At 35.0% G+C, this 18708-nt stretch overlaps 2 protein-coding genes and 1 pseudogene across 2 annotated transcripts; 1 reads left to right on the top strand and 2 right to left on the bottom strand.

Annotated features, from left to right (window-relative positions):
* Nucleotides 1–1696: 1696 nt before the first annotated feature.
* On the bottom strand, nt 1697–7899 carry LOC117922632 (annotated as a pseudogene).
* Nucleotides 7900–9836: 1937 nt separating this feature from the next.
* LOC117922629 (DNA-directed RNA polymerase I subunit rpa49) lies at nt 9837–14215 on the top strand. The gene is made up of 4 exons (XM_034840799.1): nt 9837–10271; nt 11363–11512; nt 12675–12989; nt 13522–14215. The coding sequence occupies exons 1-4, from the start codon at nt 9879–9881 to the stop codon at nt 13927–13929; spliced, it is 1266 nt and encodes a 421-aa protein (XP_034696690.1). The 5' UTR covers nt 9837–9878; the 3' UTR covers nt 13930–14215.
* Nucleotides 14216–14672: 457 nt separating this feature from the next.
* On the bottom strand, nt 14673–18140 carry LOC117922108 (protein phosphatase 2C 16). The gene is made up of 4 exons (XM_034840131.1): nt 16395–18140; nt 15499–15843; nt 15291–15396; nt 14673–15201 (listed from the first exon to the last, which is right to left on the bottom strand). Exons 1-4 carry the CDS (start codon nt 17241–17243, stop codon nt 14864–14866), a joined length of 1638 nt encoding a protein of 545 aa, XP_034696022.1. The 5' UTR covers nt 17244–18140; the 3' UTR covers nt 14673–14863.
* Between the last annotated feature and the right edge of the window lie 568 nt (nt 18141–18708).

Here is an 18708-nt window from a genome sequence, read left to right as displayed (position 1 = left end):
TAATTGAGTTGAGTTAGATTTTGTATAAATTTATATGATTAATGTTTCGATTAAATATGCTAATAACTTAATTGATTAATTATTTAAAAATAATTTAAAATAAGTCAAATATAAGTTAAATAGTTTAAAATTATAATTAGATTAATCAATGAAATGCAAAATTATTAAATTGATTCATTCAGATCAAATTTGTTTATTTGTTAAATAGTATATGTAGATTAACATGAATTTGAATCAAACTTATTCATATTTAATCCAAACTCCTAAAAAATGTGTTATATTCAAGTTTTCGTGAAGAATTATATCAAATTTTACCATTCATGAGGATGACTCTCAGCTACAACTTACGTGGTATTTGTTTTTTGACTGAATAGAAAAAATCAAAATATTTGATTTTTTTTATTTAGTTAAAAGTAACCCATTGATATCATCCAATATAATTAAAGTGAACTTATTATCAATAATTTTAATTTAGTTACGTTGAATGATGTTAATAAATTACTTTTAGTTAATTTAATTTTTTCTATTCAACGAGAAACAAACACCAGTTCACCTTCCTGTAAAGAGAGTGGTAGGTAAACAAAGAGAACACTGTGACGTGAGGGTTTGGGAAATCAAAAAGGGCAGAGCATGGGGGTTGTAGTGGTACTCAGGAGAGAAGCCACATGAAGCTTCTCTGTCAGAGAGCAACTTTTTTCTATGCCAGACTGAGATTCCATACTCATGTGAGGCTGCAGTTTCCCATGAAAAAATAAATATCTGAAGATTATTAATTTCTATTATTTATAACGGAAAATAGTATAGATTTCGAGAATCAATGACGGTTTCGCAAATTATTTTAAAAACAATTTTTTATGTTTAGGAAAATACTTGTATCAATCATAAAATAATTTTTTTTTAAATATCTTTTAATTATTTTTTATTATTTTCGAAAAATTATTTTAAAAAAATATTTATATAAATATAAAGTATAAAAACAGTAAACAAACTTTTGTTCTTAAACACATTAGAAACACGGTCTATATATTTTTAATTGTTTTTTACACGATAATTTGAAAAAAAAAAAAAAAAAAAGACCTATACTTTTATATAGAACATATCATGAAAAATGTTTCCCGTATTTAAATTTTCAAATAAAATTTTATTCTAGAAAATAATTGAATATCGTTTTTAAAAAACATTATCATATAAATCATATTTTCTATAACTTGCTTTTAAAAACTGTTTTTTATTCTTCAAATTAAAAACAAGTTAAAAAATATAACCCAACATACTCATGTTTTCTTTTTGTTTTTAAAAATTGGTATAAAAAATTTCTACTTGTTTTTAAAAAATTATTCTCTATTTTACTATTTTACTTTGGTTTTAAAAATTGTTTAGACAACATCGATCAAATAGTGTTAAAAAAACTTTAAAATATTTTTCTGTTTTCAAGGCTCTAGGTTTCCAAAATTACAACCGAGTTTGGGGACGATGGCTGGTGGGTAAGAAGACTGGAAACACAAAGTAGAATGAAGTGGGTGCTGGTGGCTGGATGAAGTAGGTGGCAAGATGGCCAATGGTGGCTGTGGAGGAAGGTGGCGGTGGTGGTGGCGGTGGGTTTTTCTGGTGTTATTGATAAGGTTCCATAAAAAAAAAAATATAGTAGAAAAAACTTAATAAAGAATTGCTAATCTTAGTCAAGTTTCCATGAGAGTTCATTCAAATTCACCCCATACCCATCAATCATTTCAGTTCAAAAAGACCACAAAATCATCACCCATTAGGAATGGCTTTTCTACCAAGATAATCTCAGACAATGAGAGACAGTTCCAGCCATTTCAGTACTAAACAAAGCAAGTTCTTATTCTTTACAATTTCATTTACTAGTCTCTAGCTCATAAACATCCCAATAAATGGTATCAAACAGTTGGGTAGAGTAATATACACAGTTCGTATTATGCACAAAGCTAAAGAGATACCTAAATATCGTATAAGTTTCAGACGGCTAAACCTTGGGCGACACCATTTTTCTGCATTGGTGCTTTGCTAAGATTACCGTATGGAGGGCTTTATCATACACATCACTCGTTCGGACTTTATCTGAAGCAGCTCCGTACAAAGGCAGGAACCAAGATGGAATTGTAGTGATCAACTAGAATATCATAACAGCTACTGTAATCACCATGGCAATTGTACATATCAAAGCCTGCAATAACATTTGGGATTAATAAGAGATCAAGGGCAGACCAAAGGAGCACAAATAGTTTGCAACTTCTTCAATTCAAATGGAGTAATTACAAATAACAGAGTATTGTGTTACAATAAGTAGTTTTAGGACTTCTTAGTCTTTCTAGTTACTTTGTTCAAAATATAATGTCCTAGTTTGGAAGAGAACACAACCAAGGGATTTCTTCTCTTTACTGATAAATTTTGCTCTTCCATGAAAAGAGATTCATGGGAAAAGAAATGAAAAAAGTTGGGTCGGAATGGAAACCTCTTGTGAGTGTGCGTGTGTGAGAAAGAGAGATGAAAACAAGGGTGTGTGTATGTTTGTGTGTGTGAGTGTGAGGGGGAGAGAGAGAGAGAGAGAGAGAGAGGGAGAGATGAAAACATGGGCCCAATAGCAGCCACTCTAATGAGGTTTAAAAAAATAATAATGGCTTGTATAATGGTAGGAAAATAGTTTCCATCATTAACAGCAATTACAGAGGTTACCATTGTAAAAGCCATAGTTCGGTTGCTTATAATTCAAGGATTCATGTAAACAAAGTTCAGATGAGGTTATCGTTCTTGAACAGAACTAGAACTTCAATAGGGATATTTGCCTGAAATGTGAAGTGCCATCCATAAAAAACTTTTTAGTACAGATATATAATCAGGCCTAGGAGAGGGAAAAAATGCTTAACCCATTGGTTAACATAAGGGAAAGTAGCTCAGTTTATTGAGAAGCAAGCACGGTGCTCTCTCCCCATATTTCTTTCCTGCACACTTAAACACAGTTAATGAGGTTGTTCAGATGCTCCTTCCTGCCCCACTCACGACCCTGCTTCAACATATCACTTGTCCTATCATCATCTCAACCCCACCCTTTTCCAGTTGTAAAGGGACGGTAAGGCTTTGGTGTCTTGGCTCAGCCAAGATTAAATTTTATTATTTCAATTTTTCTGAAAAAGTATTCGTTTTTATGGTATTAAGAGTGCGTTTGGTGGTAATTTTAGGAAGTGTTTCTAGTTTTTCTAATATTTGAAATTTTTTATCTTTTAAGTATTAAAGATGCTAAAAACACTTCCTAGAATCACTATCAAACACACTCTAAATTTGTCATTCAAAAACAGTATTAAATCAATATAATAAAAAAAAACATTATGCAGAGCCAAAAGATTAAAAGTAGAGGAACAAAATGAGGATCAAATATAGCCATCATCATAAGAACAAAAATGCAAACAAAGAGAACATAGATTTAAACCTTGAGTAGAACACTTACAGCAATTGCAGAGGCAGCGAGTCCTGCTCGTTCCCTAGGATCCTTTTGATAGTAGTTACAGAAATAGAGAATTGTAGCATAGTACCACATCAATGGGAAAGCAAATCCAAGCAGAAGACTGCAAAAGGAAGTTAAGCCTATGAAAGGGCAGAAGAGGAATGGAGGGGTTGGTGGGAGGAAGAAGAACAAAAGGAGCAGGAAACTCACGAAAACCATCCTATTCCACAGCCAAAGCAAGGAAGGGTTTGTCGTAGACTCCCAAATTGGGGTTTTCATCATCTTTAAGAAGGATATAATCACCATTTTGATATTCCTTTCCATCTGTGGAGAGCCCTTCATTTTCTAATCATAGGAGAACAGGTTTCATAAATGACTTAGATTACATGAAAACGACAATTTAAAATGATCTTTCAGATTTCCATCTAAAAAGCTAACAACAGAATTATAGCATTTCCAAGATCATCCCCAAAAAGGCATTTCCAACACCAAAACATGGACCTGACATGGAACAATATTCAACAAAATTTGACAGGCCAGCCCCAAAACCTTTTTAAGATTTCAGGAGAGACTCAAAGCTTTTCAAATCAGACAAACTCTACTACATGCACTAGGCATATCACAAATAAATTCAAATTACAAAGGTAGAAGTTGGAAATTAAGCACACAACACCTCTAGTTAAAATACAAGCACAATGAAACAGTCCACTGCTCTACAGGAGTGCCCCACTAAAGACAATTAGCCACCGACCAAAGGGCATTGTCAAAACTCACAAGATTGAAAAGCGCCAAAAACACCGTTCATTAGGAGAACTACCCGAAGTAATTGGAGATTTAAGGCTTTCTTGAGTTGAGTAGACATTAAATGGTGTAGCATTTCTCACATCTTATATGTTCTAGACTTTTTGAATTAAGTTTCCTTGCAAATGTTCAACTGGTGTTAACTTACTAAGTTTTGAAAGATTCAGAAGCATAACCATTTGCCAGTTCAATATGTTAATCCAGATCCAGTTGTGGCATTGAAAGGATGCCCCATAATCAATACATAGAAAAATTCTAACACTCATCCATTCATGTTGAGCAAATAGCTTTCACATTAGATGCTCCATTCACCATATATTCAAAATCAAAGCGAAAAAACTCCAGTTTCAATAGTGTCCTAGAAATTAATCATCTAAACAAAACCAACAAATAATCTATTAAGCTTTCTGGGATAAAGTACATTTCAAATAAATCTTTACTAAGTGGCCTTATACATGATGGTGAAACCAGGATCTCTCACTTTGAATTGTTCACCAAGCAGCCAATAATCAAGAGGTTCTGCTATTTGGACACGCTTCATATTATTGACTCACAACACATCAAAGTGTTTATCTTATAGAAAATAGATGTCTAAAATGTTGATGTGCCCAACGAGTTAAACCAGTAGTTGATCAGCTTACAACCTCTAGCAACAATATCAACAATAAACTTGATAACCATGTACAAACTAGTACAGCACCAAAACCATTACCAAATAACATCAGATATAGGAATTTCAAGAGGCATCACATGATAGCAGATTCTCCCCCCAGACAAACAGTATTGGGTGAAGGGTACAAGCAATCACAAACGGATATTAATATAAATCCAAGAAGAAGTTTCATACTCTGATCCATGTATCCTACTGATACTTTAGCAAGTTGATACCCTCAGCTCCTTAGTCTGCCTTTCAATGCGCCTGCTAAATGAAATACAAGCAAATTGAGAAGCATAAGTTAAGAAATTTAGTTAGAAATTTATAATTCAAAAAATAGAGGAAATCCAATCTACCGAAAAATTAACTCCTTTTATGTGACTATGCATAGATGTCAAACAAAGTACAGTGCTCATCTAATCTATTTCTTTGACTCATATTGAAACTTGAGAGATCAAAAAGAGAAGTTTTCACATTCATGAAAAATAAATAAGTAAATAGTCCACCAGTTGGAGGAGAAAAGTACAAAATTAAACATGGTTGATGTCACCTTACAGGAACCCAGCTGTCCAGTAACCACTTCAGCTAGATCACTAATGGGATCCAACTTGGATCGCAGAGGAACAATGAAACTTAGCACTAGTTCACTAGTTGTTTATCAATTCATTAGCTAAGCCAAAACTAATTTAGCAGGGTCAGTGGTTAACTTTCCTCACAATTGATTCCTAGTGTGCTAGATCTCTCAAGCAGATCTCATATTAAAGCAAACCTGTCCTTGCTTGCTGGGACAATAGCACCATAAAAACAGGAGAAATAAACAGAGAAGGAGATAGAATGGGGAAGATAATAGGTCTCTCATTGATGGCTATGCCCAAATGAGACGCCAGACAAATACTGCCTCTGCCAAATAAACACAGATACTGAAATCCTGGTCACAGAAAAGCTATAATACTTGCAAACATTGTAACATTAAATTATATATCTAATTAAACAGTGAAATCCGTTACCAAACTTATGAGAACTCAATTGCTCTCTTAATAACCAAAAAAAGGGTTTTATTTTGAGTCTTAGATAGTCAGGAGCCAAATGATTTTTACATAATAAAAATGCAATACTTGGAATTAAAGAGATGCTTATTCTCATTGGCAAGCAACATTTACTTTCAGGACCCAAATCCTGATCAATAAGAAGAAAGGGTTACCAAACTGAGACATGGGGATAAATATTTCCTGTATAATATGGGAAATTATTCTCTTAATCCAAGCATCACTTGTGTCTTAAAACAACTAGACACCAAACCCCACAACCCAAAATCTCTGCTCCTCCTCTTCCTGTGGTCCCATCTCTGGCTCAAAAGTGGTAGTTGTTCAATATCACTCCTCCCGATTAAAATAAAGGCCAACCTATTTTGTCTCTCTAGCATCTTGACAAGGGTAAAGCACTTCATGGTTTGTTGCTATCATAAAAGTTGAATTGTGGGTTCAAACAACTATTGAAGCAAGACATCATTTCCAGTAATAAATGATGGAGCTCTCAGAGTATCTCACCCCATCCTTCTTCAAGATGGCTCTGCACTAAAGAGTGTTGCCCAAAATATCAATCCTGGATAACTACTAAAAAGGCTCTTACATGTGATACAGCCTTTTAGCACATTTCCCATAGGGACTCTGAAAACTATATGTCTACATTGGTTAACCCTACTCACTTATCAAACCCCACCCCTTTTCTGATTGGCACTTATCCAACCCCACTACTGTGCCTCCTTGGTTTAATTTAAACAGTACAGGCCCAAATAAAGGATGATATGAAAATCACCATTGCTTTTTTAACTTGTGTCATGTCTAAGACTCGTTACTAAAAATTTCACTGGATCACTTGGAGCCACCAACATTACAACAATAAATCATTCAACTAAGATTCTCATTCAACGGGAAAAGGTTCGAGGCATGATAACGGACAAGGGGCTATAATATAATCAAATGCAACAAACAACACATAACACATAACACGATCAAATAGATTTAACAGCTATCCATATCTTATGAGGTTGGGAATTACCCTCAACATAGAGGCAACAAACTGCAGAACAGATTTAATAGCCACCCATATCACTAACAATTGCTAACAATTTCTTCTATTCCAAATTGCAATCTGAATATCACCAAACACTATCAATACTCATAATCTGATTCAACCTCCATAAAAAGTAGAAGATGGGAATACCTTATTCAACTTTAAGGAACTTAAACAAAACCCAATAACAGAAAACCACGATTGTCTCAATGGAAAACGTATCAATAACAACCATAAAGACATAAAATACTTAAGAAACAATCCAAGTAATAAAAAATGATATTTTTATGACATCCCTTCAAGAAAGCAAAGAACCCAAAGGAAGAAATCAATAAAGAATATTGGCAAATTTTGCACTCAATACAAATAACATAACCCCCCAAAAAATACCCTTCTTTTTCCCCTCAAAATCACAAGAATAATTTCTATCTCTAAGAAAGATACAACTGAAATACATATATGACAAAGCATCTGATCAAAACCCAGCAATCCAAAAGGCAAAAACAAATGTGTTCGTCAAAACCCAGATAAAAGAAAACGAATTAAAACCAAAGGTCCAAAACCCATTAAAGATGAAGAACAAAATTGATCAAACGCATAAAAATCAACTGCAGATTATGCAAACTGAGTACTGAAATTCAAACATGTAACAGAAACAGAGAAAAAGGAGACAACTCGTTGGTTGAGTAACAGTGATGGAAGAAGCGGCTTCTGCTGAAAGTGAAGCTGCCTCTGTTGAGAACTGCCTTTTCCCTCTTGGGCCCTTCAGAAAAAGTGTAGGATTTGCCTCGACTCATCGATCGATGAGGACTTCAATACACTGTTTTCTCTCTGGTTTTATGAACGGGAGATTGATACTGCCAAGGAGAGGTTGGTCGGTACAAGGAAACTCAAAAAACGACGTCGTTTTATCTCGAATGCTCTCTTAATCATGACTTGTGTTCTAAGGAATATACCCTTGGCTTCCTTAGGAGAATAAGAGATGGAATTTCAATGCGACCTTTCTTTTTCTTTTTCTTTTTCTTTTTTTTTCTAATTATAATTTTTTTGGGTATGACCTTTAAATAAAAATTTGGATATATTAATCGATTTATTACAAAAATATCCAAATTATCCTCATTTAAAATGTGGTTTTTGAATACAAATTTAAAAATAATTGCACAATAATTCAAAAAATAAAAGTCATAAACGAAATATGTCCTAAATGGAAAATTTTAAAACTTGTTTTTGATATGTCCAAAATTAATACAAGAAAAAAATTTTGAATGCCCATATTCAAATTATTTGATTAATGATGATTATTATATTAGAAATTATTACTAATTGGCATAATTTAGGAAAATATGTAAATTGATTAATTATATTACCTATTTTGGTCACATCACTAATAATAAATGTGAATAAACGATTTTATAAAAAAAATGTCTAGAAATGATTTTTAATTGAAGAAATGCAATGTTAATATTTATATTTATTTGAAAATATTATCTACAAATGATTAATGTCAAGTGCAACAATGTCGCTTTTAAGTATAAAGAAAGTCATGCAAATAATGACTCTTATAATAAGTTAGTGGGGTATGATGTTGAAGGTCATAAAAAGATTTGAGCTATCCTCGTCAAACACTAATTAGTTTTTAGATGAGGTTGTTAATTACCGATCTAAAAATTGGTATCAAAGTTGAGGGTAGTAGGTAATTCATAATGCCTTTTAGAATAGGTAAGCAACGTGTAATATATTATATATTATTACTCGTTGATTATCTCAATCCTTCTATTAATCATAATGTATATGAATGATTTTTATTTCCCAAAAATGTCTAAAAATGATTTTAATTACATATAAAAATTCATATAAAGAAAGAAAATGTATGCTTAAAAATCATATCTTAAGCTAATAATTTGTTTTATGAAATTATTTTAAAAATAATAAAAACAAAATTATAGATGTGTGTCAATTATGTTTAATTGTCAATCAATTTTAAAAATATTAAAAATAAAAACATGTTTTGGTTATCTTTGAGTACAAAATAATGTGAAGTATATTATGATTTACGAAAATTGAAATGAAATAATGCTTAAATTAGACTTTTTTCATTCATTTTACATCATTTTTATGATTGGAACATAATAGGTTTCAAAATATATAAAATATGATTAAAATAATTTCTCAAAAAAATGTTACAAAATATCATATCATACCATATATTAACAAATAAGAATTATTACAATTTACCCCTAACCTATACCTTGTTTTTTATATTGCTCCCTTATATTTAAAATTGATCAATATACCATTGATACTTCATAAATACATGCAATGTATATTTGTTGTGCAACGATGTTAGTTGTAACTTATAACAAAGGAAAGACACCTATGTTGAAACACGTGAAATGTTTATGTGAGGACAAAATTGTCATTTCATTTTAAAACTCTAACGTAGCCCTCTTATTACCTTTAATTATTTAGTCCTAAAACCTTAAATTGTACATTCATCTTCTTTTCGTAATGTCGTGCACAACAAATATACATTATATGTATTTATGAAATATGAAGGGTATATTACTCAATTTTAAATATGAGAGGATAATGTGAAAAATATGGTATAAGTCGGGGTGAAGTGTAATAAACCCTAAAAAATAATTTTCATATTTTGTTATTTTATAATGTATTTTATAGGTTATTTTAATAAATTATTTTTTAATTAAGTCATTTTTCTTTTTAATTTTTATGATATTGCAATATATATATATATTAATTTTATAGGTTGTTTTAATAAATTATTATTATTTTTAATTTAATCACATTTTCAAGTGATTGAAATAAAACCCTAGGGTTTATACCCCTCTCCGGCAGAGCAAGCTCCCAGTCTAAGCTTCTCGCACAATGGAAGAAGAAGAGCCAGAGATCTCATCACAAACCCTAACTCTAACCCCAACTAAGAAGAGGAAGAAAAAGAAGCATGTCAACGTCAAAATGGAGGTCGTCCATGAACACCCAGAAAAGATCCCACCTCTAGTGGGCTATTTCCCATCTGGGTTCGATGCCCACAAACCCCAAGACCATGAATCCGACCCACCACCCGCTGTTAAGGTTTTCAGAAACAAGGCTAGAGCCAACCGATTACAGCTTGTTGTGAGCCCAAATGATTCCAAGGTCAACTTCGTTGGCACCAGCTACTCCGGCGAAGCCGCGTCGGCTCAGGTCTGCACCTATGCTCTTGGGGTTCTTGATAAGGAGACCCAGACGTTGAAGATCGTTCCTATTGCGTCTAATAAGGTATTTTTAATATTGTCGTCTGTTTGGTTGCCTGGAAAGTGCAGGGAATAAAAGAAAAAAAGTTACAGTTTTATGGCTTATGATATTGGGGTTAGATAAGGTTGTTCCTTTTGCGTCCAGTATTGTGTTTTTGATGTTTTTGTCTGTTTGGTTGCTGGGAAAGTGCAGGAAAGGATACTGAATGAAAAGAAAGAAAGACTCCTTCCTCTTCCCCCTTATTTTCAAATGTTTTATTTTTATAGATTATGCTGTGAGGGTTTTTTATTAGGAGACTCAGACCTCGAGGGTTGTTCCTGTTTAGTCCAATAAGGTGATTTTTCATTTTTCTGTTGATGCTATTTACTTGCCGAGGATGTGCGGGAAGAGAAAAAGGAAGAAAGTGTTTTGAGTGAACGGTGTCGCTCTGTTTGGTTACTGAGGAAACGTAGGAAAGAAAATAAAAAATTTAAAATTATCTGTTTTATGTAGTTTTGATTGCTGCCAAAGTAAATTTACTTATTTTGCGGTTTCCGGGATGAGAAAATGTAGAGAATAGAAAGAAGAGAAGTAATAGATATTTTATGTTTGCTATTGATATTCTGTTTGTTAAGGGATGTTTCAATTGTCTTGAATAAGGTAGTTGTGGTAACTTCATGCACTCAAGGATGGTTGTGCAGAAAATTGAGGAAAAAAGGGGGAGCAAAATTTTTAACATGTTTTGTGTTGATTTAGGTTTTGCAAAAGATTGGTTCATTGCCTCTAGTGCAAGGTTTCTCTTAGTAGGTTTACTTAATCTTCTGTTTGCTTGCTAGGGAGTAGTTTGAAAAGAAGAAAATTTTTCTACCCACAGTAGGTGCAACTTTTTCCGCAACTGGAGTCAAGTTCCAATTTGTCAAGGAGTTCCCTGTTTGGTTGCAGACAAGCACAAGCATGCACATACTTATACATACATTACACATTTGACTATATTTTTGTCATCATAGCTTGCATTTATGTTGAACATGGTGAACTGTCATTTCATTTTCTTTTGTGTAAGATTTCATTTTTCATTTGCAATATATAATTTTTGCGATGATTTTTAGACTTTAAACTGGCTTGGAATGTGATTCTAGATATTTAGGTTGGAACCAAGAGTTGGAGGGTCAGATGCCTCTGTTGATGAACCTTCAAGTTTATTAAAGGGAGAACAAACTGCAGAAGAGAAGGCAGGCAGAATGAGAGATCTAACTAACTTATATGGAACAAAGAAGTCAATTACCCAGGTTTGTCCCTTCTATTCTTTAAGTTGTTCCTTAACTTGTAGTTTGTTGGCAAAATTGTTCTAGTTGCCAATTTCAATTTCCATGAGTTGTAGACATGCATTGTGTACTGTATAATGGGTTAATTCCTATGAACTCTAAGAGGAATGTCTACAACCGAGTTCGTGCATATGTTTTGTGCATATTAGAGAAGTAATTGATTTTTTTTTTTTGAAGTACGAATAGAGTAGCTTAGGTTTTCATGGATTGGATGACAACGATGGCAACTCACCTGTTGCAAGTTACCATGCTATGGTTACAATAGGATTTTCAAAACCCAAACAAGCTGCTTAAACTGATATGTGAGATCACAATGATGGCATACTCCTATTTTGGGAGAATACCTACTTGGCTAGAAGTTAATGAAACAGTCTATTACAGTCATCTTCAGATCTTAATTAATATTCTTTTTTTTCTTTCTTTTTGATTATAAGATCTTAATTAATATTCTAACTGGATGCTATCAAGTGATTATTCCACTTCCTACTACATCATGGGTATGCTTCTGGGTCAGTCTACTACGTCATGGGTATGTATGCAAAATATTAGGGGCAATCTGGAATGGTTAAAATTTTCCCTATGTATTGACCATATTGTAAAATTCCCATTCAATCCTCCTGTTGTCTTGCATGATTAGAAAGTGCACTACTGTCATTATGTGAGAAATTTTGTAGATTGAATAGCTACAGCCTTCGGAGGCAGAGTATGACCTGGAAATTCCATTCATCAGATGATGGCTCGGGACTAGCAAGGATACTTCTTCCATTGCAATGGCCCGTGTTGAATCATGCATCGTATCTTTTGTGATCATCTTAACCAAGCTTCTTTTGTGTGTGTGTATAGACAAATAGAATATATTAGAAAAGGGCCAACAAAATACGGGCCCAGGCCAAGTACAATGATGCATCCAGAGATTGCCAAAGGGCATCACTTGTTCTTTTTTTGCCTTTCATTTATCATTGTAACACATTCCACTAAAATCAACTCACTTTGTCCTTGATTGGTGCCACCTCTAGCTTGCTATTATATATATTGATATTGCGGTAAGGACGGGGGGTGTACTGTCATCAATCATGTAAGCCTCATTCTGGTATTTACATATGACATATTTTATTTTACATTGCAGGCTAAGAAATTGCAGGCTCTGAACCAAAAGGATGATCCTAGGTCTCAAAAGGATTTGGACAGGAAACTCAAGGAAGTTGTTATAAACAAGGAGGCGCTTGAAAGTACTTCTGCTCATAGTGCTCGTAATATCCCACCATATGATGATACGGCCACTACACCCCAGGAGGCCTATCCTCTGGACAAGATTATTTTCAAAGGGGAATGGGATTACCTTTTAGATATTCTCAACCTTCTGCATGCAGGAGCAGAGGTAGAATCCAGTGCTTACTCAAGTTTTGTTTGCAACAGAATCCAAAAATTGAAGGAGCTTGAGGTAAGGATTTAGTGAGTCCTCTGGGTTGGTGGGTGTGAGTTTTGTTTGCGACAGAATCCTGAGGTTTAAGAAGGTTTGATTGTCTGTTTAGAGACATCTTAAAAGCAGAATGATCTATAATGCTCATTTAAAATAATTTTTGGTACCTGTTTCAAGTGACAGATTAGGAACGCTTAGGTAATTCAAAAGGAATCATTGTCTTCCTACCTCTAATATGCTCGATTTGAGTTTACATAAAACTGCATCCTTACAAACCTGTTTGAATATATATAAACATCATCAGGGATTTTGTAAAAGGTTTCAGATACTTATCATGAGAGTGAAACTGGAATGATTCTCTCCTTAATTTTTATTCCAATCACATTACTATGTTCTGATATTGTATGACATATGTTATTGCTGATGAGTGTGATTCTAATTCTCATATCCTTGTCGGATTTGGGATGTTGCCGATATTAATCATGGCCCTTGTTCTCCTCATTTTAATATCTTCATTAGATTGACATTGCTTTCATAATTTCTGTTTTCATAGGATGAAGGGGAGAAAACAACGCTTGCCTGCATATTCTCATATATTAATCATCTATTGAAGTACAAAGATCGGAATTCTATGGATGCTTCATCTGCCAAGCACCATAAAATCCCAGGCATCCTGAACCAGAAGTTTTCTTCCATGTTTGCTCTTGATTCAGATTCGAGAAGACTCACTGAAGAGAAGAAAGATCTTCTCATCAGTTATGTCTTGGTGCTCACTCTATATGCTGATGAATTCAGAACTGACCCATCAGATATAGCTAGGGATCTGAGGATGAGTGCAGTAAAGTTGAGAGCACATTTCGAGCATCTGGGTTGCAAGCTCGTGTCTCAGAATAAAGTGACGATGGCTACGCTTCCTGTTCCCCTCAGCTTCCCCAGGCTGAGGCAGAAGAGGCGAAGGTAGATGGATTTTTTGTCGAATTTTCGGTCCCCTCTCCATTTATAAAGGCTCAAGGACCTGTTTGGGCGGGCTTCTGCTGGGTTTTGAAGAATGTCTGGTACATTTAAAGTATTCTTGTGTAATGCCTGTCTGAGTTGAAGAGAGAAGGTGAAAAGATTTGTTATTATGGTTGTTTTGGAACAATTTTGACAGAGCATCAGCTCCTATCAAACTAGATTGATTCACATATAAATCAAACTGCAGATATTCTTTTGACTGCACATTCTATATGATGAGGCATTATACCCCAGATATTCTGTTCAGTGGCAATCACAAGTTTCTTTTTTTATTCTCTCTTCAATCTTCTTTGGATAAAGAGGAATCCATGATATCAGCCTCTGCGTTTGCTTTTATAGGTGACCGGAAAGGATGATAGCATGAAATTCATGCAATTTTGGTAGGTGTTTTAAAAAAGAATTTCTATTTTCTAAAAAAAAAAATCAAGAAATAAAATTTTATTTGGTAATTGTTTTCAAAAACAATTTTTAAAATAATTGGCAACTGTTTTTTTATAAATTATTTTATGAGATTTTGTAAAACAGAAGACTGTTTGGGAAAACAGCTTTTTAAATGTTTAATGCGTTTTCCAAGAAACTGTTTTAAAGAATGGTTGTCAAATAGACCCTAAGGAAACCGAAAAACTATTCCTGATCCCTGCAACAGATCAAATTTACACACCCAGAACACAGCATTATGCATACATACCATGATACCAAAAGCAGAGAGGATATGGAATTTTCGGATGCGCTTGCTATATAGTACATACTAATTGCTATTCTTGTACAAACTACGTAAAGCCCATGTGAAAAATGAATGGACCAAGCTCTATGTATTAAGGATATGTAATTTTTCTATCATATATAGGGATATGGATTAGAACCAGATTAGGGGTGAGGTTTTATGAGGGTTTACTCTTGAACTTCCTTTGAGCTTTCAAGTCCACCACAATCACAGATATGTTGTCCTTGCTTCCCTTTTGGATAGCAAGCATTGAGAGGTACTCTGCTGCTGCCTGAGCTGCAGGGTCGATTCCTTTGCCCCTTTCTACAAGGGATGGGGCTCCATTCTTCTTGTGCCACAGCAGAATCCGCCTTCGAGCTACTTCGCATACTTCCTCGTTTGTCATGACATCCCATAACCCGTCACTGGCTAAGATGAGACAGTCATCTTCTCTAGCCCGAGGCACCATCATGACTTCTGGCTCTGGGATGATCCATGGTTTCAGATACCTATCACCTGTTGAATACAAAGAAAAGGAAGTCGATAATATTCCCATTTCACAATTCACCATTAGTGGCCAAGATCACAATGAAGACCACACCTACCAATAGATCTCGACATTGCAAGAACGCCGAAAACACGATGGCCATTCCATTGTATGACCTTGCCTCCAGATGCCTCAATCCTTGCATATTCATCTTCTCTATTTGGCTGAAAAGGGCGACAAAAAAAAAAAAAAAACGGGGATTGGCTTTCCAGGACAGTTGATTCTTGACAATCTAATGATATGAGATTATAAAAAAGAAGGCCTACTCTATGATCAACTGATAGTGCAATGGGCTCCTTGCCACGACATAGAACTGCTCTTGAATCACCACAGTTGGCGACGACGATATGGGATGAACAGATTAAGGCAACCACTGCTGTAGACCCAACAGTTTCTGGAGCAATAGGCTCAAAACTAGCATCAGAAACATCTGCATTTCCTTCAATGATGCCTCTGCTAACTTCCCCCCCAATCTCATCATCAACCTTTTGAAAGCAACTAGTGAAGGCATTCTCCCACAGCCCATGCCTGTTATCCTCCACATCGTCCTTGATACTTCCTATTTCTTCAGCCAAAGCCAAATGGATTCGATCACGACAATAGTTAGCAACCTGCACTCTCAACCATGCTGACAAATTAAGAATCCAAGAATATTCACCATAAGGAATACTTTGAATTCATAACGTTCTGAATATGTGAAAAGAAATTCATGACTGGGTTTTAGTATTGGAAAAGCAATGCAAATCGAAACTAGGAAGTATAAGTTCCATTCTCATTAAAAATATGATTATGAATAATTGGAAAATGACCAAGTTACATACTTTTTTGTTTTTTGATAGGCAAAATAATGATTGTATTATCAACGATAGAAAACACGGGTAAGTAAACATGATCTATACAAAGGAAGCCAAAAGGCAAAGATAAAAAAAAAAAAAAGTTGCAAAAACACATAAAAAAGCAACTGCACCCTACCTAGAGCCTAACCAATTCACAAAGTCCAACATGGACCGAGTTATATATATTATAAAATGGGCTACATATGCTCGATAGATAACACTGCCTACAATTCAAGATATTCAAAATTCCATTGCAGTGTACTCACTAGTCTAAACACAACATAATCATTCAAAGTGCAAACAAACAAATGAGAATAAAAATGTACCTGAGAGCCTCCATGGCCATCATAAACCCCAAAAAAATGAGTGGTTAGGTGGGTGAATCTTTGGCTCATTCCATCGATTGCCCGATTGCCAATAAGCATTTTGATGGGAGTTTCCATAAACCGAGGAACAGCGGCAACCGCATCCTCCATTTCTGGTCTTTGCCCTTGGATTGACACAGAACCCCAAAGGGGTATACAATCCAGCTCGAAAACACTTCGCACACTTCCTTTGCTGAGATTCTTGTCTGTAGACAACTGAAAAACCACTGCAGATGCCTTCAAATCAGACCCACCAGACAACACTGCATCCGGGTTCACTGCCACGGCAAGGAGTTCACCAGCAGGCGCCTTCTCAGAGGATTCCCGCAATATAATCGCCTTAGCAACAATTTGACCATGTTCAACATTTTCAATTTCCACAGAAGTTGGCAAGCTTATTTCAGACCCAGCAACCAAAGCCAACAAGTCCTCACGACTAATTCTACTGGTGTTGTCCACTACAGCTAAGATCTCATCTTCCTCGCTATGCTGAATCATGTCACCGCTATCAATCCAACCATTCCCCTTTTCAGGTACCATCTCCAACAAAGTCACTCTTCGCCCACCACCGTCTTCTTCTGCTTCGGATTCACTTACCCCATTGGGCTCACTCTTAACATCATTTCGAATTCCATCACCACTACAAACAGACTCTGAAGAGAGTACAGTTGCAGGGCTTGATAACAAGCTCACAGTATCTGTTACCAGTTTGAGCTGTGTGATTTCCACATGGGTTGCAATTCCCGAATTATCACATATAGTACTACCTAAACTAAGTGTCACAGAAACTGCAGGAGACATCTCTTCCATCAATTCCCCACTGTACTATTGACAATTATCTTCTCTAGCAACAGAGTTTATCTAACTGCCAATTCTCATTCCCAACATCTCCTTCTACCAATGGACTTTGGTATAAAACTTGGAAGTTTCAAGTTTCAAATACTCCTATTCCATAAGAGAGAATCTCAATGGCTCATCAATTTCTTTTTATAATAATGAATACAGGGAAAACACAATATTACAGCCCCGATAACAAATCAAAAGCAGAGACGAGCCAAATATCAGAAGAACGCAAATGGCTCATCAGATCTGGTGATGAACAATGGATTTAGCCTTCCACATAGAGATATTTCCAGCTTTTTACAGGCAGTTTGAGCCCTCAAGACCCTACAGTTCATCAAATTATTTCCCGAACCAACCACTAAAGGCCTATACCCTATTCCCACCAACAAGCCCTCACATACAGTGAAAAAGCAAAACCCAAATTAGACCCTTATCTATAAACCCAAGAAGGAAAGCAAAAGGGTTCATGGGAAAGAAAAGGGAAACCGACCCAAGAATCACAAGGAAACCCTAAAAAGGTCAGAACTTTTTCCCACAAAACTTGGGTTCCCTGGATCTGAGGCAACCCATCTCACCCTCTCTTCAAAAATGGGTCTCCTTCACTTCCCGTTTTCCGCCAACAAACACCTCCAAACACAATCAACAACAAAATTCCCACATTACACAGAAAAAACCCACATGAGAATAGGCACAATCCTGCTGAAGAAATACACAAACAACCCAGAAAACAGATCAAAGAGCACTTACCCACTTGAAACTTCAAGGGTTTGAGCCTGAAAACAAGGTCGGCCAACCTCCTTTTGGTAGATATTTATATGAGGTTTGGCTCTGGATTGGAGACCAGCCACATAGAGAGAGAGAGAAGGAGAGAGAAAAAGAGACAGATATATGTGGAACGACCTTTACCATGCACTCCTTTTGGTGACAGGTGTATAGTATACCTAAATTATCTGACTTCATTTAATGTTTACTGACACAAACTGCTTAGGTTTTTGCTTACATTTACATGATTGCATGAAGACAAAACTCCCCCATGGATTCCTCATGATGCAAATGCTTTGATAACAGACGCGTGTCCATCCTCTGAAATGCCACACACCCTCCTCTGCTACTTTTCTCCCTTTTGCTTCACATAATATCTTTCCTTTTCCATCTTTGTCTTCTTCTCTTACGAAATTAATTCATCAACTTCAGCAGAAAAGGCAAAGTATACTTTTTCTAACAAATGGAAGTTTCATTTCATTTTAGGACAACAGTGTAGCTATAATTAGTATGGAATGGAGATGAATCACCTTATCATGAAAAATTAAATGAAATTTTAATAAAACCAAAATTTAGGGTCATGAAATAAAACATTTTCTGAAAATAGTTTCTAAAAGTTGTTTTTAAAAAAACAATTGCTTTGTTTGAAAAGTGTTTTCAAAATTAGTTT

This window comes from Vitis riparia, chromosome 9 (genome assembly GCF_004353265.1).
Source record: "Vitis riparia cultivar Riparia Gloire de Montpellier isolate 1030 chromosome 9, EGFV_Vit.rip_1.0, whole genome shotgun sequence".
NCBI classification, from domain to species: Eukaryota; Viridiplantae; Streptophyta; class Magnoliopsida; order Vitales; family Vitaceae; genus Vitis; species Vitis riparia.
This window is presented reverse-complemented; position numbering and strand designations above follow the sequence as displayed.

Bases quoted from the DNA above. Each gene is read 5' to 3' on its own strand.
- LOC117922108 (XM_034840131.1), bottom strand. From the start codon at position 17,243: ATGGAAGAGATGTCTCCTGCAGTTTCTGTGACACTTAGTTTAGGTAGT. The intron at 15,844-16,394 runs GTACATTTTTAT...TTGAGAGTGCAG, and splicing joins ATGGCCATGGAGGCTCTCAG to GTTGCTAACTATTGTCGTGA. The intron at 15,397-15,498 runs GTAGGCCTTCTT...CGCCCTTTTCAG, and splicing joins CACTATCAGTTGATCATAGA to CCAAATAGAGAAGATGAATA.
- LOC117922629 (XM_034840799.1), top strand. From the start codon at position 9,879: ATGGAAGAAGAAGAGCCAGAGATCTCATCACAAACCCTAACTCTAACC. The intron at 10,272-11,362 runs GTATTTTTAATA...ATGTGATTCTAG, and splicing joins TTCCTATTGCGTCTAATAAG to ATATTTAGGTTGGAACCAAG. The intron at 12,990-13,521 runs GTAAGGATTTAG...CTGTTTTCATAG, and splicing joins AAAAATTGAAGGAGCTTGAG to GATGAAGGGGAGAAAACAAC.